The sequence below is a fragment of the Labrus mixtus genome, chromosome 7 (genome assembly GCF_963584025.1).
Source record: "Labrus mixtus chromosome 7, fLabMix1.1, whole genome shotgun sequence".
NCBI classification, from domain to species: domain Eukaryota; kingdom Metazoa; phylum Chordata; class Actinopteri; order Labriformes; family Labridae; genus Labrus; species Labrus mixtus.
The window spans coordinates 30,534,827-30,557,598 of NC_083618.1; the positions used below are offsets into that span (position 1 = coordinate 30,534,827).

At 44.1% G+C, this 22,772-nt stretch overlaps 1 protein-coding gene across 3 annotated transcripts in view; it reads left to right on the forward strand.

The window, feature by feature from the left end:
• Window positions 1-22,772, forward strand: part of si:dkey-49n23.1 (semaphorin-3D) — an 89,627-nt gene that overhangs the window by 57,753 nt on the left and 9,102 nt on the right. For all 3 annotated transcript variants that reach the window (XR_009673770.1, XM_061041573.1, XM_061041574.1), the window contains exons 3-13: window positions 7,992-8,146; window positions 8,275-8,337; window positions 9,666-9,785; window positions 10,987-11,077; window positions 12,928-13,056; window positions 13,166-13,308; window positions 13,640-13,754; window positions 13,927-13,996; window positions 15,410-15,554; window positions 17,645-17,867; window positions 21,407-21,495. Coding sequence is in view for 2 of the 3 variants with exons in the window: in XM_061041573.1 (XP_060897556.1) it covers window positions 7,992-8,146; window positions 8,275-8,337; window positions 9,666-9,785; window positions 10,987-11,077; window positions 12,928-13,056; window positions 13,166-13,308; window positions 13,640-13,754; window positions 13,927-13,996; window positions 15,410-15,554; window positions 17,645-17,867; window positions 21,407-21,495 (1,343 nt within the window). In the remaining variant the exon portion in view is untranslated. The remainder of the gene's footprint in view (window positions 1-7,991; window positions 8,147-8,274; window positions 8,338-9,665; window positions 9,786-10,986; window positions 11,078-12,927; window positions 13,057-13,165; window positions 13,309-13,639; window positions 13,755-13,926; window positions 13,997-15,409; window positions 15,555-17,644; window positions 17,868-21,406; window positions 21,496-22,772) is intronic.

The following is a 22,772-nucleotide window of genomic DNA, read 5'->3' on the forward strand; positions in this document are numbered from 1 at the left end:
AAAGTTCACACTGACATGTTACAGTCCAGGCAGAGAGCGGAGCCTCATATGTTGTGATTTAATCCATCAGGGTCTAACCTGGCTCACAGTCCGGCTCCCTCAGGCCTTTTTATTTAATGATCAACATTTTTCCATTACTGAATGAGGCGTTCATATCAGCAGAATGAAAACACACTGTACACATGTTCGCTAACATGAAGTTTGTGTGACTGTTAACGTCTGAGGGAACAAAACGTTGGCACTTCACAAAGTATTGCATCAGCAAAAGAAGAATGTTTCACAAAACCTTTAAAAGAAAGAAAAAGAAAAGAGCGGTTCAAGAAGGATCATTCTCCAGATCGTCATAACTTGAGAAGCTAAACAACAATATCGACTCTACAGGACAAGATTCAATCTGAATCTTCTGCTCGTTGTTATCGAACTGTTATCATGTGGAGCATTGTGTATTTGTCTTTAACTGTTACCATGACGACTATAGGCCGTGGCTAATTGGCTTCACTGGAGAGGCTAATTTATAACATGCTAGTTGAGATCGGTTTGTGAGGTTCCAAACTTATGAAGCTAACTTGAAGATCGACGAGGATAGAGACGACTTTTTTGGTGTCAGATGGATTTCTTTCTTTCTTTCTTTCTTTCTTTCTTTCTTTCTTTCTTTGTATCAAACCTGAGACATAACTCGGGTTAGACGACTTTCTGCAGCCGGTAAAGTTGCTAAACATGAGACAACGATGACATCGCTAACAATACATGCTAACGCTACGTCTCGATCTGTTCTGAAAAATATCTGCAGGGATGTACACTCTCTCTCTCTCTCTCTCTCTCTCTCTTTGTCTCTTGTTAGCTTCATCTATCACCGTCCTCTTCCTCTTAGTCTCAGTCGTCGTATCAAACAGTCCAGAGACGGGCTAACTGTCTGCTTTGTAGCTGAAGGCTGCTGTGTGAACTGGTGCAGGAAAGAGGACCGCGGCCTGCTGACAAAGTTACATAGTGCTGAAAACAGGCGACCTGGCCTCTCTGTGGACATGAGAGAGATGTCATTCTCCCTGTTGAAAGTTGTTGTACCTTTAAATCAACCTTTGAAACGGCTGTTTTTAGGTGGCAAAGAGACGAGAATGAAGAAACTCTGCAGCAGCTTAACAAGGAGTAAACCGAAAGACTGAAGTGAAACACCTGGTCTAAGTGTTGAATTCTTCCTGCCTGCTTACCTGAGGTTTAAGTGCAAATAATGTACACACACACACACACACACACACACACACACACACACACACACACACACAAAACTTTAGTTTTTTCATGAAGCAAAGCCAGTTTTAATCACCTTACTGATTGCAAGTAATCAGTGTTAATCACAGGGAACCATCAATCACACACACACACACACACACACACACACACACACACACACACACACACACACACACACACACACACACACACACACACACACAGATGTGAAACAGACTCATATTCTGTCCTCTGTTCTTTCACACTTGAGTACCTTTTAAAAGTCAAGATTTTCTGTTGCTCTGTATTTTCCGACTGCAGTCTTCTCTCACCCTCTGTTACACACACACACACACACACACACACACACACACACACACACACACACACACACACACACACACACACACACACACACAGTCACAGGTGTTCAGCACGCACCCAGCTCTCCCAGTGCTTTTGTTCTGCCTTAAATCTTTAACAAATGTTTATCATTATCCACTCTCACACACACAGAGAGCGGCGGCACACGCACACACTTTCACGCCTAGTTGAGTTTCAGCTCTCCGAGACGTCGGTGGAAACGATCCCGTTGATTAGACCGTAACAAGACGTGACTGAGAAAATGAGCGGTCGCGTCAGCCGAGTGTGTTCGGAGGATTGTGAGAAAACAAAGAGCGTCACAGTTGGCGTGCCTCTCATCACAAACTCTGGATTTAAACGGGAGTGTGTTCACTTTGTGTTCAAGTCTCAGCTGTTCTAAAACGATAAGAAACAAATGATGAATTAAATTACACTTTGAAACATTATTTAAAACGTTCTCCAAGAGGATTATTTCTCCTTCCTGTTGGACCGCTGACCTCTGAACCTGACTGATCAGGACTGATTAAAGTCTGCACCTGGATCAGGATGTGCAGGAGTCGTGACCTGTTTTGCAGATTGACCAATCAGAATTAATCCAGACCACAGCTGATCAATCAGAAAACAATCAACAAGAGCTCTCCGCCTCAACAGAGAGGAAGCACAACATTTAACTCGATGTATCCGGATTCACTGAAGCTTTGACCCTGAGTCTGACTGATCTCCTTTAGACCTTCCTTCACTCAGAGCTGATCCTTGTGTGGACAATCTTTCTCTTTACATGTTTTGTTGCACTTTTTGAAATGTTTTCTGACCTTCAAACCGTTGGAAGCTGTAGAAGTAATCAGGGGAACATAAGGGAAACCTTCAGAACTGAAAAGGACAAATTGTAACACGTGACGGTTCTGTGTGACGAGCAGCATTTGGCCTCCTCTCATCTTCAGATTGTTTCACCGTGACCCCTTCAGGGAGAGGGTCTGAAAGTCTCCTGCAGACTTCTCTTTCATCAGGTTCTCAGTTTCCCAACGTTTGATCTTTGATCAACGTGTACTTTTATTGTCTCCACATCTTTCCCACTCGGAGCTCGAGGCTATACTACCTTTTTTGGATCTGGAACACGGATCCAGAGTCTGTTTGTTTCTCACTGAAGCATCGATTCCTTGAGGACTAAAAGGTCAATAAATTGAAAACAAGTGATCAACAATGTGCAGGATATTTTTGTTTTGAGTTTAGAAGCCTTCGAGATATTTTAGAGTACAAGAACAGTTCATGGAAAGTGTTAAGATTTAACAAAAAGCATCTGTAGTGGATGTGCTGATGAAGGGTGAACATTTTAAACTCACGCACTTAACTTCCTGTCGTATCAGGAAAAAGATCATGTTTGAGCTACAGAGAAAATCAGGTTGAAGGGGAGGAGCTTCTGTGACTGTTGCCTATAAATCAACACATAACTTGTTGTTTTTGTGTAAATATGTTATGTACATTCATCCATCCATTTTCTTCAGCTTATCCACCTGTTTACACATCTTTATATTGTGCATTATGTGTTGTTAATGTCTGTGCGTTCATGTCATTGTGTGGTATATGTGAGCACACCAAGACAAATTTCCTGTCAACTGTATTGTTGAAATGGTTTTTAATGAACTTGAACTTGAAGGTCGGGTCGCGTTGGCAGCAGGCGAAGTGAGACAACTTAGACGTCCTTCTCCCCGGCAACGTTCGATCTCCTCCTGGGCGATTCCGGCGTTCCCAGGCTAGACAGGATCTATAATCCCTTCAGCGAGCTCCGGGTCTACCCCAGGGTCTCCTCCTAGTTTATCGGCCCTGAAAACCTCCAAAGGGAGGCGTCCAGGCTGCATCCTAATCAGATGCCCAAACCACCTCGCTCCAGCTAGCTCCTTTAGATGTGAATGAGTAGTGGCTCTACCCCGATCTCCGAGAATGTCTAAGCTCCGCCCCCTCTCTTTAAGTCCAGACAGCCTTCAGAGGAAACTCATTTCGGCCGCTTGTATCCGTTTGTATCCGTCTGTCGCCCCCCGGTGGTGGAATGAACTTCCAAACTCCATGTGATCTGCAGAGTCCCTCTGCACCTTTAAGAAAAAGCTAAAGACCCAGCTCTTTCATGAATACCTACTAACTTAATGATGATGGTCTCCATATTATTGATGATGATGATGGTAATGACGATGGTTTTTGTTTGATAACCACGACTTATAAGATGGTTTCTATACTGATTAGAGCTCTCAAGAACTGCCCTCAATGTTGTGCTTTGCCTCTGGTCACTTCCTGTCAGCACCTGTGTGTCCAATCAGACTCAAAGCTGATCGTTTGCTCTTACTCACATTGTTCCCTTTTTTCTAGATCCTTGCTTGTGTTGTTCTTACTCTCTGATGTACGTCGCTTTGGATAAAAACGTCTGCTTTGAATTGTATTGAATTGTAGAATTGTGTCCGCGATCTTATTCTTGCGGTCACTACCCAAAGATCATGACCACAGGTGAGGGTTGGAACGAAGGTCGACCGGTAAATGCAGCTTTGCCTTCAGGCTCAGCGCCCTCTTCACCAGCACGCCTACATTACTGCCGTCCATCTGACCCTCACTCAACAAGACCTCGAGATACTTCTCCTACTCCTTCACTTGGCTTTTACATTCATAGTAACAAGAACGATTTCTCTTTGATAAGTAACTGGTGATTGTTGTGGAATACATCCTCATTGTTTCCTCATTTGGATCGCATGTCTTTGTGAAAGCATGAGTCCAAAACTTTACGTCCTGCAAAAGTGGTGAAGAAAGTTTCTTCTTTGAGATGTCACTAGAGATGTAAACCAGAAGAGAAACAATAAAGATTTTTAAAAAAATCATAAAAGGATAACCTTCAGAAGAAGTAGGATTCAAACTTTTTTGTTCTCCTGTCCGAGGAATCCCTTCAGTTGTGGCTTCATGTTAAGTTTGAAGTGTGACCGAGTGTGATTAATGGTCGTACACATGAACCCGACCACATCGCTCTGCCGCTGATGTTTCCCATGATTCTCTTCTACATTTTCCTCGTCCTGTTGGCGAGCAGAAACTCTGTTGTCAGCTCTGATGAAAGCTTCGAGGGCGTCAGAGCTGCTGTGATTTATTTCTTTTTAAATGTTTTTCACCGGTGCTGACTGGTCACAAATGTGCCGTGCTGCATTCAAAGACACGACTTCTCTTAAAGCCAGCGAGCAGGAGGACACACAGCGGCGTCTCTGTTCCCTCGGTGTGGGGTCTGAACGTCATGACAGTCTCTTCCAGTTTCACGGTTAATTTCCCCTCGCTCATTCAGGTGATTACCTGCAGCACAGGCAGGTCAACTGAGCGGACTCACGGGGCGGTTAGAGGCGGCGGGAGAACTCGGGGAGCTTCAAGGTTAATTAGTGTTTTTACTCAAGTTCACGTTTACAGCCGGAGTTCATGGATTTACCTTCAGTCGACCCGGATTCTCCAAATCTGTTACAGATGGAGGACGCCGTACTTTGCATATTTGAGACAAACGTAAAGAACGACTTCTCTTTTAGAAAGCGATTTGTGTTGTTTCAAATGAATTTAAGCAGGAAAAGCTCTAGACATTAAACACAGATAAGTCCTGAGTCACAGAGCACAAAGTCATTTTTCAAAACATCTACAACCTGAAGCATCGTCCTCCAACACCTTCAATCTACTTTAAAGATTTAAAGAGAGCAGCTCCACCAGACACAGATCGTCCTGCAGGAGCAGCGTACATGAAACTCCTTTTCTCTGTTTCAAGACGCACTTTGGGGAATGATCACAAAAATGAGTTTCCAGCACTTTTCACACTAATACAATACATTATGTATGAGTGAAGCAGGTTCAGTATAATCTTATAAATGAGTCTATGAACAGACAATGCAGGCCAGCCGACTCGATCAATGATGAGTCAGAGTGCTGAGATCAGTTATGAACCTAAACGCACCATGATATACACTAAAGATTATTAAGGCATTGAGAAGATGCATGCATAAATATAAATATCACCGTTATCAATCAGAGGCGTGACAGAAACAAGCCTTTTTTTGTTGTTTTTGCAGAAATAAAAAACAAGACTTGCTGAAGAAACAACCAGAGGTCATGTATGTGTTAAATAGGAAGCACTTAGCGGACATACATCCTGACATTTTGTTTTGATTCTTTTAACCATGACAACACGTAAATTACATTTGTTTTCTCAAGATCTCAACTTATTTATTTAATTGTCTTGAGATGCAACACTGGCTTTCCTGTGATAGTTGATTCCTCGAGATCTCGAGAAAACGACTAAAAGTAACTCAAGAGAGTCAAATAAAATGAATGGATGCATTATTCTCTTCTTCCAACAGCAGTAAGCAAATGTCACATTTTTCAATGGTGATTTTTTTTATTGTGTAGGAGGAACGCCGAGGATAACAGAGTGTTAACACGGTCACTGTAACAAAACTATACCCACAATTGGGAAGTGAACTGGAGGGATTATAAATCCTTTCTGGCCTGGGAAGTCGTCGGGATCTCCCGGGAGGAACTAGAAACTATCGCTTGTGAGACGGACATCTGGGGGAACATGCTGAGCCTGCTGCCTCTGATCATTTGCAGAGGATGGATGTATATATATGAATCCGCTCATTTAGTTTATTTTCTCATAAAGACAGAAGTAAATACCAATTTAAAAAATGACAATTATTATTTTGTAATTATTAGGGAAGAATCTTTTTCCTGTACAGTCAGTGAAAGATGAATCTGAGGTTTGTTGGAAAGTTCAACATTAAAATCTGAGAAAACACAAAGAAAGCATGAAACCTAATCACCACAGAAGACTTTTGCCAGGACAAACATTTTTTGGTCTACATTAATACCGTTATTATTATAGAACTATTCGTCTTCTGAGTCGAGATGTATTGCATATTAGAAAGAACCCCCTCGTCATTTTCCCTCCTCGCTCCAGTTACCGCTCGCAGCCCTGCGAGGCCGAGCTGACAGCGTTACAGAGTCAACAGAGCGGCAGGCGAGCAGCAGGCCGAGGCCGAGTTTCAGGGTTAATTTGCTCTGCTTGTTCAGGTCGTTTTCTGCCTGCTTTAACCCGACTCCCCCGGGAGAGAGAGAGAGGCAAACAATCCGCAGGCAGACTGATGAACTGCTGCTGGTGCGTGTGTGTGTGTGTGTGTGTGTGTGTGTGTAGCTGTGTAGCTGTGTGTGTGTAACTATGTGTGTGTTTGCAGCGGGATGTGGGGGTGGTGGAGGGGAGGGGGTCAGATAATTAACTTGAGCAAAAGTAGCAAAATACTCGACAAGAATGAGTCCAGCACGCTCGAGTTTCAGAAAGTAACCGAGTGTTCGGTCCTCATTATGCACATCAGCTCCCGCTGGGTTTATTATTGTAGTGTGGGTAATATTGACGTGTTCCTACAGTATGTGAGCTCTACAGGTGAGGTAAAGTTCAGTCAGACAACACGTGTTTGTAATGGTTTAAAATGTTTGTTGCAGCAGCAGAGCATAGTTTGAGTTTACAAGTCTACAATAAATTTATCAGACGCAAGGATCTAGAGAGGAGGAGACTACGACAAGAAGTGCAAAAGAACAGATTTAAGTCTGATCGGACACACAGGTGCTGACAGGAAGTGATCAGAGATACTGACAGGAAGTGATCAGAGGCAGAGCACAACGTCAACAGCTGTTCTTTAGAGTTCTAATCAGCATCAAAAACATCCTAAATATCATCATCATCATGACGGTCGTAGGTGGTCATAAAGAGCTGGGTCTTTAGCTTTTTCTTAAAGGTGCAGAGGGACTCTGCATGGAGTTTGGAAGTTCGTTCCTCCACCGGGGGGGCCACAGAGGAGAAGAGTCTAGTCAGAGACTTAGGACCCTGTTGTGAAGGTTGGATCAGACGCCTTTCATTGGCAGAGCGTAGTGGGGGGGGGGGGGGGGGGGGGGGGGGGGGGGGGGGGTGTAGACCTGGATCAGAGAGTTTAGGTAAAGAGTTGTTGTTTTTGTCGCTGTTTTGTAAGCGAGCAGCAGAGTTTGAAATTTGAAGTGAGCAGTTAAGCGTCAAGTCTCAGACCTCAAGTCCAATCAGAGCCTACAGGTGGATGTTTGGATGTTGTGGATCTGAGAGTATATGTGCAGTAAAGGTGTCGAGCAGCAGCAATGACACCGGAAACCTTGCAGCTTAAAGACCGCCAAATTAGGAGAATGTGTTTTCAGAAGATCGCTGATAATGACGCCTGTCGGTGTGAAACCAGTGAAGCTCGATTAGCCGGCCTGACCTCGCAACATCTGCCTTTGCATCAAAAGTAGACAATAAAGTATTTTCTATCCTTATTAAAAAATCCGTCTATGTTCCAGTCAGACTTTAAAATGTCTCCTCTCTCTCTCTCTCTCTCTCTCAGATCTGAAGAACAGTTCGGCGGTCTTCTGGGAGGGCGGAGTCAGCGGTGGATACCAGGTCATGTTACTGGATGAGGATCAGGGATGGCTGCTGGTCGGAGGGAAAGACCACATCTACCTGCTGAGACCTGACAGCCTGAGTCTGCCCACGCAGACGGTGAGACCATAAACCACACAGCTTAGTGGGGCCTCTCCGAGTTCGATGCCTCACCATTTAACCTTCTTAAAATAAAAATCCATCAATCAAACTTTGAAGTGCTGCTTTATGTTTTTGTCCTCAATCAGATCCACTGGCCTGCTTCTAAATACAATGTGAGACACTGCGTTATGGCGGGGAAAAGTCCAGATGTAAGTATCTTTATATCACTTCTTTTTTTTTTAAACGTGACAAAAATAGGACTAGAAATCATTTCCATCTATATTTTTGAATATAGGAATTATCCTTGGTCCTCCTCTTTTGGTGTAATTAGTCTCACCTGTGTATGTTTGTGGGAATGACCTGTCACACCCTGAAGAAGAGCGTCTGCTCAAAACCTCCTTGTGTACAAGTCAGAGTGATATCCTTATTCTTGTTTTGGAGATTCATGGGGGATTCAGCATCTCGTTGTTTTATACTTTTAGGGAGTTGAGATGAGATGATACCTCTCTGGTGTCTTTGCATTATAAAAGAACCTACAGCTCGCTTATCTTTGCATAAATACTTGAAACAGAGGGGCAACAGTTGGCCTGGCTTTGTCCCAAATCTACCTCCAAGCATCCCCAGAGTTCAGTAAATACAATTACAGTCCTTTGTGTATGTAATCCATAGTAAACCTGAAATGTAAAACCAATAATTAACAGTTTTATGAGGGGCTGTGGTCCAAGAATCTTTCTTGGCTGCATCCCATATTCCCCTGGAGTCTTCACTTGCCAGAAAAAGGGTCATAAAAATCATTCCTGTGACACAATGAAATGTACTTTTTGAGCTTTAGGGTACATTTTGTTACTGTTGGTACTTTGTAAAACCTTCAACTATCAGCACGAAAAGACAGAAAGTTGTCTATAACTTTCCAATTCTTCTGTCACATGCTATGTTGAAGTGCTGACAACAATGCAGCAGCCAGTATGTCCTCCTTCTAACTTTAGATTCTGGTCCTGAATGCTCTGGATTTGTTTGGACCAGAGTAGGTAGACGCTTTTAAGACACGCCCCCACACGGCCGTTTTGGACGCCCCTCGGTTTGTCAGATATGAGAGCAGTTATCAGGTCAACAGGTGTTGCAGTGATGGAAGCGGGTCAAGAGAAGTGGTTCAGATAGAAGTGATTGTTCCCGACCTAAAAAGCCTCTGCATGTTTCTAATAAGCTCCACGAGCAGAAACGTGCTCAAACTAGGATCAATATTGGAGATGCTTTTGAAAAATGGAGAGAGGTTAGAACACAGAAAGGTTTACAGACCCATGCAGAGCTGGATAAACACTGAAGCTTCAGAGTCCACCACATGGTGACCTGAGTGAGCATGGACTCTAGAGAGGAGGGGGGGGGAGACAGCTCTCTATGATGTTTAGAATTCAGACTGCAGTACTCATTTTAAACACTAGGGGTCAGAGTTACATACTGCTCCTTTAAGTGACGTTCATAAAGTCGATCATTTAAATTAAAACATGTTAAAATTGATGTTGTTTTTTTGTCCTTACAGACGGAGTGTGCCAACTTTGTGAGGCTGCTGCAGCCCGTCAATAAGACTTTAGTTTATGCCTGTGGTACTGGAGCCTTCAATCCACAGTGTACATACCTGCAGCTGGAGCTCAACACAGAGGTAAGACCACCTGTTGTGTTTAAAGGAGCATTTGTGTTATTTAATGATACAACATTTCCAATCTACATGTGCTGAAAAGTCGTCATGTACTGCCCACATATTGTTTCAAAACAAGTTGTGCTTATTATGTAGCTTATATGTGAGTCGTTTCTTGGTCTTTTGGATTATTGTTCAATCACAGTCTGTAGGAGCTGGATGTATTTTGTTTGTTATAACCAGTACCACCTTCATGCACTCAAATGTAAGGCGTTGCAGCAGCTGAGATAGTTCCAAAACAGAAATAGATGGAAGTTAAAAATTAAAACTTACACCACGCTCCAAGTAGATGTAAAATACGGTTGTCATGGTGATGGTTTTTAAATGTGGGATGACTTGGAAGATGAGGAGTAGCAAAGGCTTTTACTTGGCTGTCTGGTGTCAGCAGCTTGTTCTCCATGATAGATTAAATCCCTCCGAGATATATGATGACTTTGACTCTACCTTATGTTTGAGTTGAGGGCTGCACGGTCTGTTGCCTCACAGCGAGAAGGTTCCTGGTTTGAATCCCCATCTGACAGCATCAGACTTAGTACCTGGAGAGAACCCAGCATGCACTGGGAGAACATGCAAACTCGAACCAGGAACCTCTTTGCTGTGAGGCAACACCGTGCAGCTCTGATTGACTTCATATTAAAACATTTAAAAAACTTTCAGTTCAATTTCAGTCCTGATTATCATCTCAGCAGTGTCAGAAATGTCTGCACTTCCATGTTGGTACAGATGCAGCTCCAGTTTCTTGTGAGGTCTTTTTGCAGACATCTGAAACATCCGAAACATCTTTGTGGGTGTCGGTTCTTGGAATCAGTAAATCACGATCATCAGAGCTCTCACTGTGCTCCATGAATCAACAATCACACAAGAAGTCCATCAAAGAAAGGAGAAGCTGAGAGTCTCTTTACGCTTTGCACTGCTGAGTATCTGTCATTCTGAGTGTGTGTGGTCTCTCTCTCTCTCTCTCTCCCCCCTCTCTCTCTCTCTCTCTCCCCCTCTCCTCTCTCTCTCTCTCTCTCTCTCTCTCTCTCTCTCCCTCTCTCTCTCTCTCTCTCTCCCTCTCTCTCTCTCTCTCTCTCTATCTCCCTCTCCCTCTCTCTCTCTCTCTCTCCCTCTCTCCCTCTCTCTCTCTCTCTCTCTCTCTCTGTATCTCTCTCTCTCTCTGTCGTAGGGGCCACAGTTCATGTTGACTAACATCGAGGAGTCGGGCAGAGGAAAATGTCCCTACAGTCCGAGGGCGCCCTTCACTGCTCGACTGACTGGTAGGTCTTATCCAGTCCACACACACACACACACACACACACACAGGACATATTAAATCATTCTGTGTCATTCTCTAACAGCCGTTTTCATATTTCTGGTGACACTAATGTTCTGCGGCGTACAATCCGTCCTCTGTGTCGGCCCTCGCTCGTCCGTCCAGCTGTGTCGCTGTGTGGTCCGCTTCACTGATTTCACATTCTGACGTCTGCTGCTGAAATGTGAGAGTTGTGCCAGTGCTGGAAGACGGTGAAGGAGGACTTCAGTACTCCAGTTACAACATAGTGTGTGTTTGTTGCCTCGGGGGGATATTACGCCTCCTGTGACTTTCTGATTCACCTCTTCTTGTTGTAAATCGTGTAAAAGATTGAGGCGGTTTGGGAGACCTTCTGAGGTTCGGTTAAAATGGACTTGTGTCCCTTTGCCGAGTTAGTGTGAGTCGTTTGCGCTGGTGTAAAAGCTGTCAATCAAACCCTTAGAGTGGACCGAACAACCATACCGAGACCCCTCAGAAAGGTGGCGCTTATATTCCGATTCTGGTGTAGGATGTTTTTAGTCAGAATATGAACCCATTGTATCGTTTTCCTCAAAGTCAACTTTATTGTCAATTTCAAAATATGCCAGACATACAGTGGAATCGAAATTTCGTTTGTCTCCGTCCCGCGGTGCAATACAACCAAAACAAGGTAGAATAGATAAAATAAAAAGAGGTAAAAATAAGATAAATAATATTTACAGTAATAAATTCTAAATTGTGCAAAAGGTACAAAATGGTAAATAAAAGAAAATAAAATGTAAAGAAAAAGTAAACTTGTGCAATGTGCAGTAAACTGATTGTACTTTTGAGATGTTAGCTTCAGAGTTATTAGTCCAGAGTTCTTGGTGGCAAACGGGAGGGGGTTTCAACGTCCTAAAGTGATAAATGCAAAAAAACATCAAAACCAATGAGCAGATCCGACATCAGTCTGTGTAGTTCTAAGAGTAGTGTGTTTAAGAGTCTTTGGAGCAGCCTCAGCCAATCAGTAGTCGACTCTTTGTTTAACTTCAGGGATGTTTCCTTCAAGAAATTCTGACCAATCAGAGAGCATTTTCCTCAAGCGTCACACATTGTGGTCCACTTGTACATGTGGGAGAACAAACCTTCTCAGCTGTAGGCGCCCTCGTCTGTGGAATCAAGCGCCTCCCCTCATCAGAGACTTTTATCCCTGGCATTTGAAATGACTTAAAACAAATCCAATATTATCCATGATAAATATACTGTCATGTTTGTGTGTGAAGCCCTGTGGTCGGCTGAGGCAGTTTCAAACGTGCCATACAAATAAACTTGACTTGACTTTAAAAGTCTTTCTATGTGATTTTTCACACTTAAATATAATATAAATCAAGTATCTCCTCTGAAAATAACTCTGTGAGTCATGACTGTCTACAATGGGTGTAACACCCGAGTCCCACTGTCTGTGATGTTTTCAGAGTTTTCAGAGTCCTATCTTCACTTTGTTTACATCGCCAGGACGGCCGGCTGACTTCTCCCCTCGTGTATAAAAGTTGTTTAATTGAGGGACTAGAGAAAAGAAGAATAACATACTGTACTCACTGCTTAACTGTGTTTCTAGATCACGCTCATTTCAGGTAAATTTACATGCAGTGTGAAGATACGAGCAGAATAAAGATCGCTAGCATTAGCATGCTAACACAACAATGCAGCGCCAGTTGTTTTGGTTTCATGCTGGTGCTCAAGGGCGACATCTGCTGGATCAAAAAATCACATATAAAGACTTTAAACTGGAGTTCTGCACATTAATCAACACTCTCGTCTTTTTAGTCTTTTAATGTTTTCTTTCTCTCTCCTCAGATGGTGAACTTTATACCGGTACCTCAGTCGACTTCATGGGAGCAGACTCTGTGATCCTTCGTACGTCCGTCCAGGGCAGAAGTCAACTCCACCTCCGGTCTGAGGCCTTCAATCTAAACTGGCTCCATGGTGAGAAGCTCCAGTCTGTTTCTCGTTCCTCCTCCAGAGATGTGTCTGTAAAATGAACCACATCCACATTCTGATTGAAGTTTAACATTTAAAAACCCGTCCCTCTCAGAGCCGGAGTTCATCGGCTCCTTCTCCATCCCCGACACTCATAGTCCTGACGACGACAAGGTCTACTTCTTCTTCAGGGAGACGGCGGTGGAGGCGGGACAGTGGGACAAGAGGGTGTACAGCCGCGTGGCTCGAGTCTGCAAGGTAACAGCTGGAAGCCAAAACTAAAAGAAACGCTCTGTTAGGATCAAACGTGGCATTTATATTCACATCCTCTCCTCTCTCCTCCTCTCCTCTCCTATTTCCTCTCTTCTCCTCTCCTCTCTCCTCTCCTCTCCTCTCCTCTCTCCTCCTCTCCTCTCCTCTCTCCTCTCTCCTCTCTCCTCTCTCCTCTCTCCTCTCTCCTCCTCTCCTCTCTCCTCTCCTCTCTCCTCCTCTCCTCTCTCCTCTCCTCTCTCCTCCTCTCCTCTCCTCTCTCCTCTCCTCTCCTCTCTCCTCTCCTCTCCTCTCTCCTCTCCTCTCTCTATCCATCTAGAACGACGTAGGAGGTAAAAGGAGTCTGATCAACCGCTGGACCACCTTCCTCAAAGCGAGACTGGTCTGTTCTGTGTCTGGCCCATCAGGAGTCGATACCCAGTTTGATGAGCTGGGTAATAATACTCGTTGTCCTCCCTCCTTTTCCTTCCTGTCGTGCTGCCACACCCTCGTTGAACTCACTTTGAATGGACTTCCACTGATACAATGATGTCATCCCAATGTCATCCCTTCTCACCCACTTGATTCATGATGTTGAAATTAAAAGCTGTCTCCTTGTTTCTCTAGAGGACATCTTCGTTCTGGAGACCAAGGATCCACAGAATCCCACCATCTACGGGGTCTTCAGTACGTCCAGGTGAGAAAGTCCTCATGATCATAGAAGAGTAAAATGAAGCAGAGTCACACGAGAGGAGGGAGGGATCGTGTTCTGAATATGAGCAGAGCTGTGATTAGGTCAAAGGTTACGAGACCTCTCTCCTCTCCTCTCCTCTCCTCTCCTCTCCTCTCCTCTCCTCTCCTCTCCTCTCTCCTCTCTCCTCTCCTCTCCTCTCTCCTCCCCTCCTCTCCTCTCCTCTCCTCTCCTCTCCACTCTCCTCTCCTCTCCTCTCCTCTCTTCTCCTCTCCTCTCCTCTCCTCTCCTCTCTCCTCTCTCCTCTCCTCTCCTCTCCTCTCCTCTCCTCTCCTCTCCTCTCCTCTCCTCTCCTCTCTCCTCTCTCCTCTCCTCTCCTCTCCTCTCCTCTCCTCTCCTCTCCTCTCCTCTCCTCTCCTCTCCTCTCCTCTCCTCTCCTCTCTCCTCTCTCCTCTCCTCTCCTCTTTCCTCTCTCCTCTCCTCTCCTCTCCTCTCTCCTCTCTCCCCTCTCCTCTCCTCTCCTCCTCTCCTCTCTCCTCTCTCCTCTCCTCCTCTTCCTCTCCTCTCTCCTCTCCTCTTTCCTCTTTCCTCTCTCCTCTCCTCTCCTCCTCTTTCCTCTCTCCTCTCCTCTCTCCTCTTCCTCTCTCCTCTCTCCTCCTCTCTCCTCTCTCCTCTCTCCTCTCTCCTCTCCTCCTCTTCCTCTCTCCTCTCCTCTCTCCTCTTTCCTCTTTCCTCTCTCCTCTTCCTCTCTCCTCCTCTCTCCTCTCTCCTCTCTCCTCTCTCCTCTCTCCTCTCTCCTCTCTCCTCTCTCCTCTCCACTCTCGGACCTCGGTGCAGACGATCAAAACAAGAGTTTGAGATTAATTTGGTCATTTTGTTTTGAAAGGCCGTTTGGAGGATTTCCTCCACTCTTAAGTGCACGCTAACAGCGGGCTGGCACGTGCACGCCCAGTGGGATGTGGGGTCAGAGGTCAGGTTTGGGTGGGTGTCAGGGCTAAAGGTGAAGAGGCCCAGCTGGTCGTGTTATTGTAGCCCTGATGTGATGTTATAAAGCAAACCCAGCTCTGTGTTTCTGTCCTCCCATCCATCCTTCCTTCCTCCCCTCCTATTTGATCCCTCCTCCTCCTTTCCTGCCACCTTCACCTGACTTCCTGTTCATTCCTCTCTTTAACTTCTCTTTTTCTCCCTCACTCTTTGATTACTCTGTCTATCTTTCTCTTGTGTTTATGTGGATGAATCTCTGCTCAGTATGAACTATTTACTGAACATTGAAAATATATCATCTTTCTTCTTCTACTCTCCGTTCTTTACGTACCTGTCTCCTCTCCCTTTTGTCATTTGCTCAACCTTTTCCTCTCCTTCATCATCCTTTGCTTTTAATCGGTCTCTCCATCTTAATTTCTTCTCTTTCTCCTGCAGCTCCATATTCCGTGGTTCGGCGGTGTGTGTGTACTCCATGGCGTCTATAAGAGCGGCGTTCAACGGGCCGTTCGCTCATAAAGAAGGTCCAGACTATCGCTGGGTGGAGTACAAGGGCCGCATCCCCTATCCCAGACCTGGAACTGTGAGTAGCTTACAAACACCCGCTGCCCTGTGGAGAGGTCAGGGTGTGTCACAAGACTTTAACCCCAAAGAAACCAGAGTTATGATTTTATTCTGAACAACAACAAAGCTCCTCAACCAACAACAAAACATTTTTTTACTTGAACCGCACGAAACTGCTTGAAATGTACAAAGTTAACCGCATGTTTCAGAAAGAAGCAGAAAACTAATGCTCTGGGTTATTTAAAATGTAAGATAACAGGTATCTTAAAATGGAGAAAAACATCTTGAAAAGATGTTAGAGGGCACCTTTAAACACTCAGGGGAAAGAATCATAAACAGACACTAAAGACTACCTTAAAACAGCTGGATTTAAAAAAAAGCTTAAAGGGTTCAATAGACACTGAATGGAACCAGATAACAGACTCCAAGTTGTCCCCGAAAACAGACGCTTAAAGTCTTTATATGTGATTTTTTGATCCAGTAGATGTCGCCCTTAAGCACCAGCATGAAACCAAAACAACTCGCGCTGCATTGTTGTGTTAGCATGCTAATGCTAGCGATCTTTATTATGCTCGTATCTTCACACTGCATGTAAATTTACCTGAAATGAGCGTGATCTAGAAACACAGTTAAGCAGTGAGTACAGTATGTTATTCTTCTTTTCTCTAGTCCCTCAATTAAACAACTTTTATACGTGAGGGGAGGAGTCAGCCGGCCGTCCTGGCGATGTAAACAAAGTGAAGATAGGACTCTGAAAACATCACAGACAGTGGGACTCGGGTGTTACACCCATTGTAGACAGTCATGACTCACAGAGTTATTTTCAGAGGAGATACTTGATGTCTACATTTAAGTGTGAAAAATCACATAGAAAGACTTTAAAGGGAACTTTAGGGGGGTTAGGGTTATCTGTAAACAGGTATCAACAATCAGAAACACATGATGTGGTTTAATTTAGAGCGACAAAACTCAACTAAAGAGTATTTTTGAAACTGTGTATCATTTGAACTCACTCGTTTTACAAACAGTTTCCAGGGACATCAATAGATTTTCTAGTATAATATGATTCAATCATTTTTTTAGTTTTTCACATAAAGTACACGATCACATTTTTACATTGGGTCCTTTAAGAATAGGGCGAGGTGTTGGCCATGTGCTCATTAAAGTTCACACTCCATAACCGTCCGTTATTAAAGTGTCGACAGGATGGTATTTGTGTTTGTGTGAATAACTGAGAACTTCCTGTGGGATCAGACTCCAAACCCCCTTTAATGGGAACAAGCTGATGAAGCTGAGGGTCAACCTGCGGTGATTTAACACCCCAGCAGTGAACTCCTCTGGGAAACCTCAACCTGTCAGGGAGGCGGAGGTTTTTAGTGTTTGAGTGTGTCAGGTGTTATTTCATTCTCCCTGCGGGGGGGAATTCTCCTCTCGGTGGAGAGGGGTTTTGCATCATGTGGATGATTGCAGAGTCGCTCGGCCACGTCAGGGTTTGTGCGTGTGTGAGGAGAGGAGAGGCAGGTTTGAGTCAGGCGGATAAAACACAGACGGCAAGACAAACAACAAAATAGAAAACTTTCTTTCTAAATTTTATTTAATTGACGATTTCAAGACACAGATTGAGGTCAAAGGAGCAAGATTAAAGGAGATCTATTATCCTCACTTTGACCATTAATGATGTCAGTCTGGGACTCCTGTTGAGCAGCGTTGTGAGACATGTAGCTCAAAAACCTCCAAACTTATCTGATACTGCCATCAGTAAAATCCCTCATTTCAGCCTCTGCTTGAAACGCTTAATTTCAGCTACTGTCTCTTTAAGGCCCGCCTCCCCACGTGCCCACTCTCCTCCGATTGGTCAGCTCTCTGTGCAGACGCAGGAAAATTTAAATGAGCTTCCTGTTGGGCGTGTCCTATAACTTTTATTTTATTTTCTTTCAAAATAAAAGAAGGTTTTTATCCAAACAGGAAGTAAACCAAGCTTAGCTGAAGACAGCACAAAATACAAAATAAAAGCAAATAATAACAAAAAACTCCTTTAACTTTTTACACTGGAGTCTTGAGGAGCCTTAACCTCTCATCACATTCACTCACCTTCTTCTCCTCTCGCAGTGTCCCAGTGAGACCTACGACGCCCTGCACAAGTCTACGAAGGACTTCCCCGACGAGGTGGTGAGCTTCATGAGACAGCACCAGCTGATGTTTGAGCCCGTCGTACCTCTGAGCGGCAGACCCATCCTGACCCACGTCAACTCAACCTACATGCTGAAGAAGGTCGTCGTGGACCGAGTGGACGCCGAGGACGGACCATATGACGTCCTACACCTGGGCACAGGTGAGGGGTTAGATGAGAGAGGACGCTTAGTGATGTGGTGGTTAGACATTAAAGGAAGAATGCAACTTTTTGATCCAGTAGATGTCGCCCTTGAGCTCCAGCATGAAACCAAAACAAACTGCTGTTAGGCCACGCCTCCTCCATCCTGAAGCCTCCGCTCTCCTCCAGAGACACACCTCCAACCCCCCTCCACTCGCACTTGCACAAAGGAGTTTAGCGCGAGCAGCGGACCAAATTGTCCTCGTCTCAAGCTTCAATCACCTGTGACCTAGCTGCATTGTTGTGTTAGCATGCTAATGTTAGCGCTCTTTAGTTAACTCGTAGCTTCACATTGTTGTGTTAGCATGCTAATGTTAGCGCTCTTTAGTTAGCTCGTAGCTTCACATTTCATGTAAACTGACACAGAATGAGCGTGATCTAAAAACTCTTACTAACATCCAAATAATCAGTGAGTATGTTCTTCTTCTTCTCTCTAGTTCTTGACTAAAACAGCTTTTATACACAAGGGGAGGAGCCGGCCGTCCCGTCCATGTAAACACGGCTCTGACAACAACACAGCCAGCGGGACTCGAGCTTCTCCCTCATTGTAGACAGTCATGACTCAGAGACACGTTTACACAGGACAGACTGGATTGAGGGTTATATTTATGTGTGACATGTCGTACATTCTTGCTTTAAGAGAAAGCAAGTCGAGGGGAAAGAAGAACCTCGCGTTTTTCTGAACGCCAGCATCTTTTTCAAATTGTTTTCAACGGATAGAGAGCGCTCGCAGCAGATAGTGGCCGCCTGGAGAAAACAGCGTCTTTTTTTTTGTTGCACAACCTCTCTGGATGCTCAAGTTGAAAATCTTTCACTTTTCAGAAAGGCACTGTTGACGTCACCGCCGCTCTTTTCCAAATGTTTGATATTCCCCGTATTTCTGCCAACAGATCGTATCTTGTAGCCACATCCTCCTCGCTCCGCGTCTGATCGGGAAATGAACGATCTCAAATATAAAACATGCAGTAAAGAGTAACAGAGCAGTGTCGGTCATGCAGCGGCCATTGTCAACAGACTGTTGTCATGGAAACAGGGCGGACGTGCAGCATTTAGGAGGTGTTATTTTTTGTTAAACCCACTTTTAATTTTTTCAACAATCCCCAGATAATTATTTTGGGGGGAAATTGGGCGTTGAGCTCTTTGATCTGCACAGCAGTGAGAAATGAGACGCACAAACCTTTGACCTCAGAGACTGAAGGTTCAGCAGACGAGACGAAACTGAGTTAAAACATCTTTCCACGGCTTCAACTTCAACCTGAGTACGTCATTAACATGTCGTCCAGGATGACTGAGCGCTGTTCATCTGTTCTTTTGTTGTGTGTGTAAACTTCTGTGTGTTCATTCATTATCTCTTCAAAGCACAGGTTTTCTGTTTTATCCCAAAACAACACTCCTGACAGGGTGACTGGGTTCTTCAGTGTGTCTGCTCTTTAAGTTAGCGTGTGTGTGTTTAGGCATGTGTGTGTGTGTGTGTGTGTTTAGGCATGTGTGTGTGTGTGTGTGTGTGTTTAGGCATGTGTGTGTGTGTGTGTTTAGGCATGTGTGTGTGTGTGTGTGATAAATGGTGGAGGTTATTTAACTGCTGGTGACAGGCTGAGGGTTCAGAGGTGCTCCCACAGCTCCATACGTCTCCTCTAAGTGGATTCCTCTCAGCGTCTCTCATCCCCCCATCAGCTGCTCGTTTACCTGTCTGATGAATGTTCCTCTTTCAAGTGCTCTCACTTTAACATCCGTCCATCAGGAGGAACTTTCAGACTCTTCTACCTGCCTCACACTCATCTTGTCGTCTGATAATCTTTTTTGTCTGTGTGTTGAAAGTTAGGATGGATAATGTGCTGAGCCACGTGCTCACGTCCAGGTGGTTTATTCTGAAAGTTATATATACCTGGTCTGAGGTTATGCACTAAGTGGAGCTTGCTAATGCAGTTTAAAGCTCATAGTTTATCCCAGTTACAGTTGTTGATTTTACCCTTATCTTGTTACACAGATCATAGAAGTTTACACAGAAGATATTTCATTCATGTTTTTAACTTTCTGTGAAAAGAGGAATTCTGGTACAAGACTAGTGTGTTTAAAAGCCTTTCCAAATCTGTCCGGATTGCTTCTGATTTCCACCACAACTCTGCTTAAAGGTCCAATCAGTGAGCTGTGTAGAGAGTGAGATGATAAAGGTATCTTACTATCTGATCATTAAGGAAACATGTTGAAGTGCTGGCTTCTCTGACAACAATGCAGCAGCCAGTATGTCCTCCTTCTAACTTTAGATTCTGCTCCTGAATGCTCTGGATTTGTTTGGACCAGAGAAGGTAGGCCCTTTTAAGGCGACCCCCCCACATGGCCGTTTTGGACACCCCTCGGTTTGTCAGATATGAGAGCAGTTATCAGGTCAACAGGTGTTGATGGACTTGGCTCTCTGGGGGCAGAACTGTTTCCTATGGGGATCCAAGTCCATGGATCTGGTCTTCAAAGAGCAATGAACACATAACCTCTTCTAACAGAAGGTCTTTAATATTAACCAAAAGGTCAAAAGGTCGTTCTTGTTAGGATTCAAACGTGGAACCTGATGACCTCCATGTGGGAACAGTTTGACCTCAACTGAGGGTTCAAACAGGATGGTTAGGAAATGATTCAAAGCAGGAAGCTGAAGGATTAACAATTACCACACATCCATTCATGTTACTGAAACATTGGAGAGAGAAATGTTAACCTCTATTGACTCTAAAGAAATATCCATATGAACATGTAGAGGTGGCATGGACGTCTTTCTAACAGTTTGAGAGGTTGTTAGTTTTACACATTCTTATCTCTTAACCTCGGTCACTGTCCTTGAACTCTCGTCAGCAGAATCATCTCTTCTTCTCTGCTGCTTGTAGACTTTTTTTATGCAGCAATAAAATATAAACAAGCAATATTTGCTCTTTTTCAAACCGGCCGGACCCTGAAGAGCCTCTTGATTTTAAACATTAAAGGTCACATATTATATAAAATCCCCATGTGTCTCTAGTCTGTCTACAAACTCCCCAATTATAAGAAAAGTCCATCCTCTCCGTCTTCTTCCTGCTCCACTTTTCAGAAAATGTGTGCTCAAACAGGCCGTTTGGAGATTTTCCCTTCATGACATCACAAAGGGCAGTAGCCCCTCCCCCCAGGTGGGTGACACTCCCACAGCTAGGTGTTTGTTCTGCCCTCTGAGTCTGCCTTCTCACTGTAAACAATAGGACATGGAGCGAGAAAGCAACGAGACACCCAAGCCCTTCCAGAGAGGGGGCGTGGTCAGACACAGCTCATTTACATATTTAAAGATACAGACACAGAAACAGCCTGTTCTGAGCAGGGCTGAAATAGAGGGGTTTATAGACATGATCAAATACAGGATCAGAGTGGATTTAGAACAAGAAACTTCACAGACATGTTTTGGGGAGCTTTGAGAATTATTTGATAGATTATAGGTTCTGTGTGTACTGACATTTAAGAAAATGTTTTTCTCTTTCCTCCTCCAGATGATGGGAAGGTGGTGAAGGCCGTGTCGGTCGTCAAAGACAACGGGGAAAACGAGGAGGTCGTTCTGGAGGAGCTGACGGTCTTCCAGGTGAGACTCAGCACTCAGTTATTTTATACTTTTTGTAAAATCATTCAGAACTACCTGAATCAAGCTGACCACTTTCAGGTCATGAAGGTTTACTGTCTCCACATGATCCCACAGATCCTTAAAAATCTGATTCCACACACACACACACACACGATGCTCCACAGGACTTTTAAGGCTAAAATCACAGAGTGTGTTCTGGTGTCTCCCGGTGTACCGTCTGCCAGCCCTTAAACCATGTGATGTGCTGCACTTGGCCTTTGCATGCAGTTTCCAGTGGAACATATTTGGTCTGGAATTACTCAACCAAACAGAAAAAAAAAAGATAGCAGGGCACATATTTCCCAAGGTCCTCCATGTAAATGAGAGAAGAGCAGGGAGGACAGAAAAAGATGAAGGAAAAGGTCAAAATACAGAAATACAGTTTGACCAAAAAATGGAAAGAAGAGAAGAAGAGAGGTGATAGAAATAGAAGTGATAATATGGAGGAGAAGAATACCTGTGTTTTTAAACCTGAGCCCTGTTTCATAATTCTGGTCGCCCCGAATTTCCCATTTTAAGGCATATATAAATTCATTGCACTTATTTGGCTAACTTGACTAATGATGTATGCATACGTTTTCATCTTTCTGTTTTTATTTCTTAAACTATTTGGTGGAGTAACCCTTTAGAACGATCCAGGGAAAAAAACAGAAGTTGATGGCAAACCTGTTGTAGGAATCAGTCTTTAGCTTTCTGTGCTTATGAGTCTTTTAGGGGTCTAATTTATGCACAAACAAAACTGGGGTAAAGGTAACAAAAAATCCACTTTAAAAGAAGTACGAAGGACGTGTTGAAGGAAATGAGACTCAGGAGCTTTAAAACAGAACACAGGTGACAGGAAGTAAGAAAGAAAGAAAACAACATGTGGAGCAGACAAACAGGAAACCAGAGGCACATTGTGTGTTTGTTATAACTGAGATTAAAACAGGATCTAAACCATTTCAATCAGCAACATACACAAAAGAAGGGACAAAGTGAAGCAGCTGGAGTGGACTGCACCGCTCAGAGACAAACATCAGTGTCCATTTAATCGCTTTCTACCCACTTGAGTCTAATTTGAGCCGGAGGAGGACTATGTTTCAAAGAGGAGACATTTGAGTATTCTGTCAGTTTGTCGGCTGTGACAGAACTCAGGATACTCTGCTACCTTTCCTCCTTCCCTTTAAGTCATACTCCCTGTCTCCTTTATCTCCTCCTCCTCCTCCTCCTCCTTTCTCGACCGCTCTGCTCACACCGGT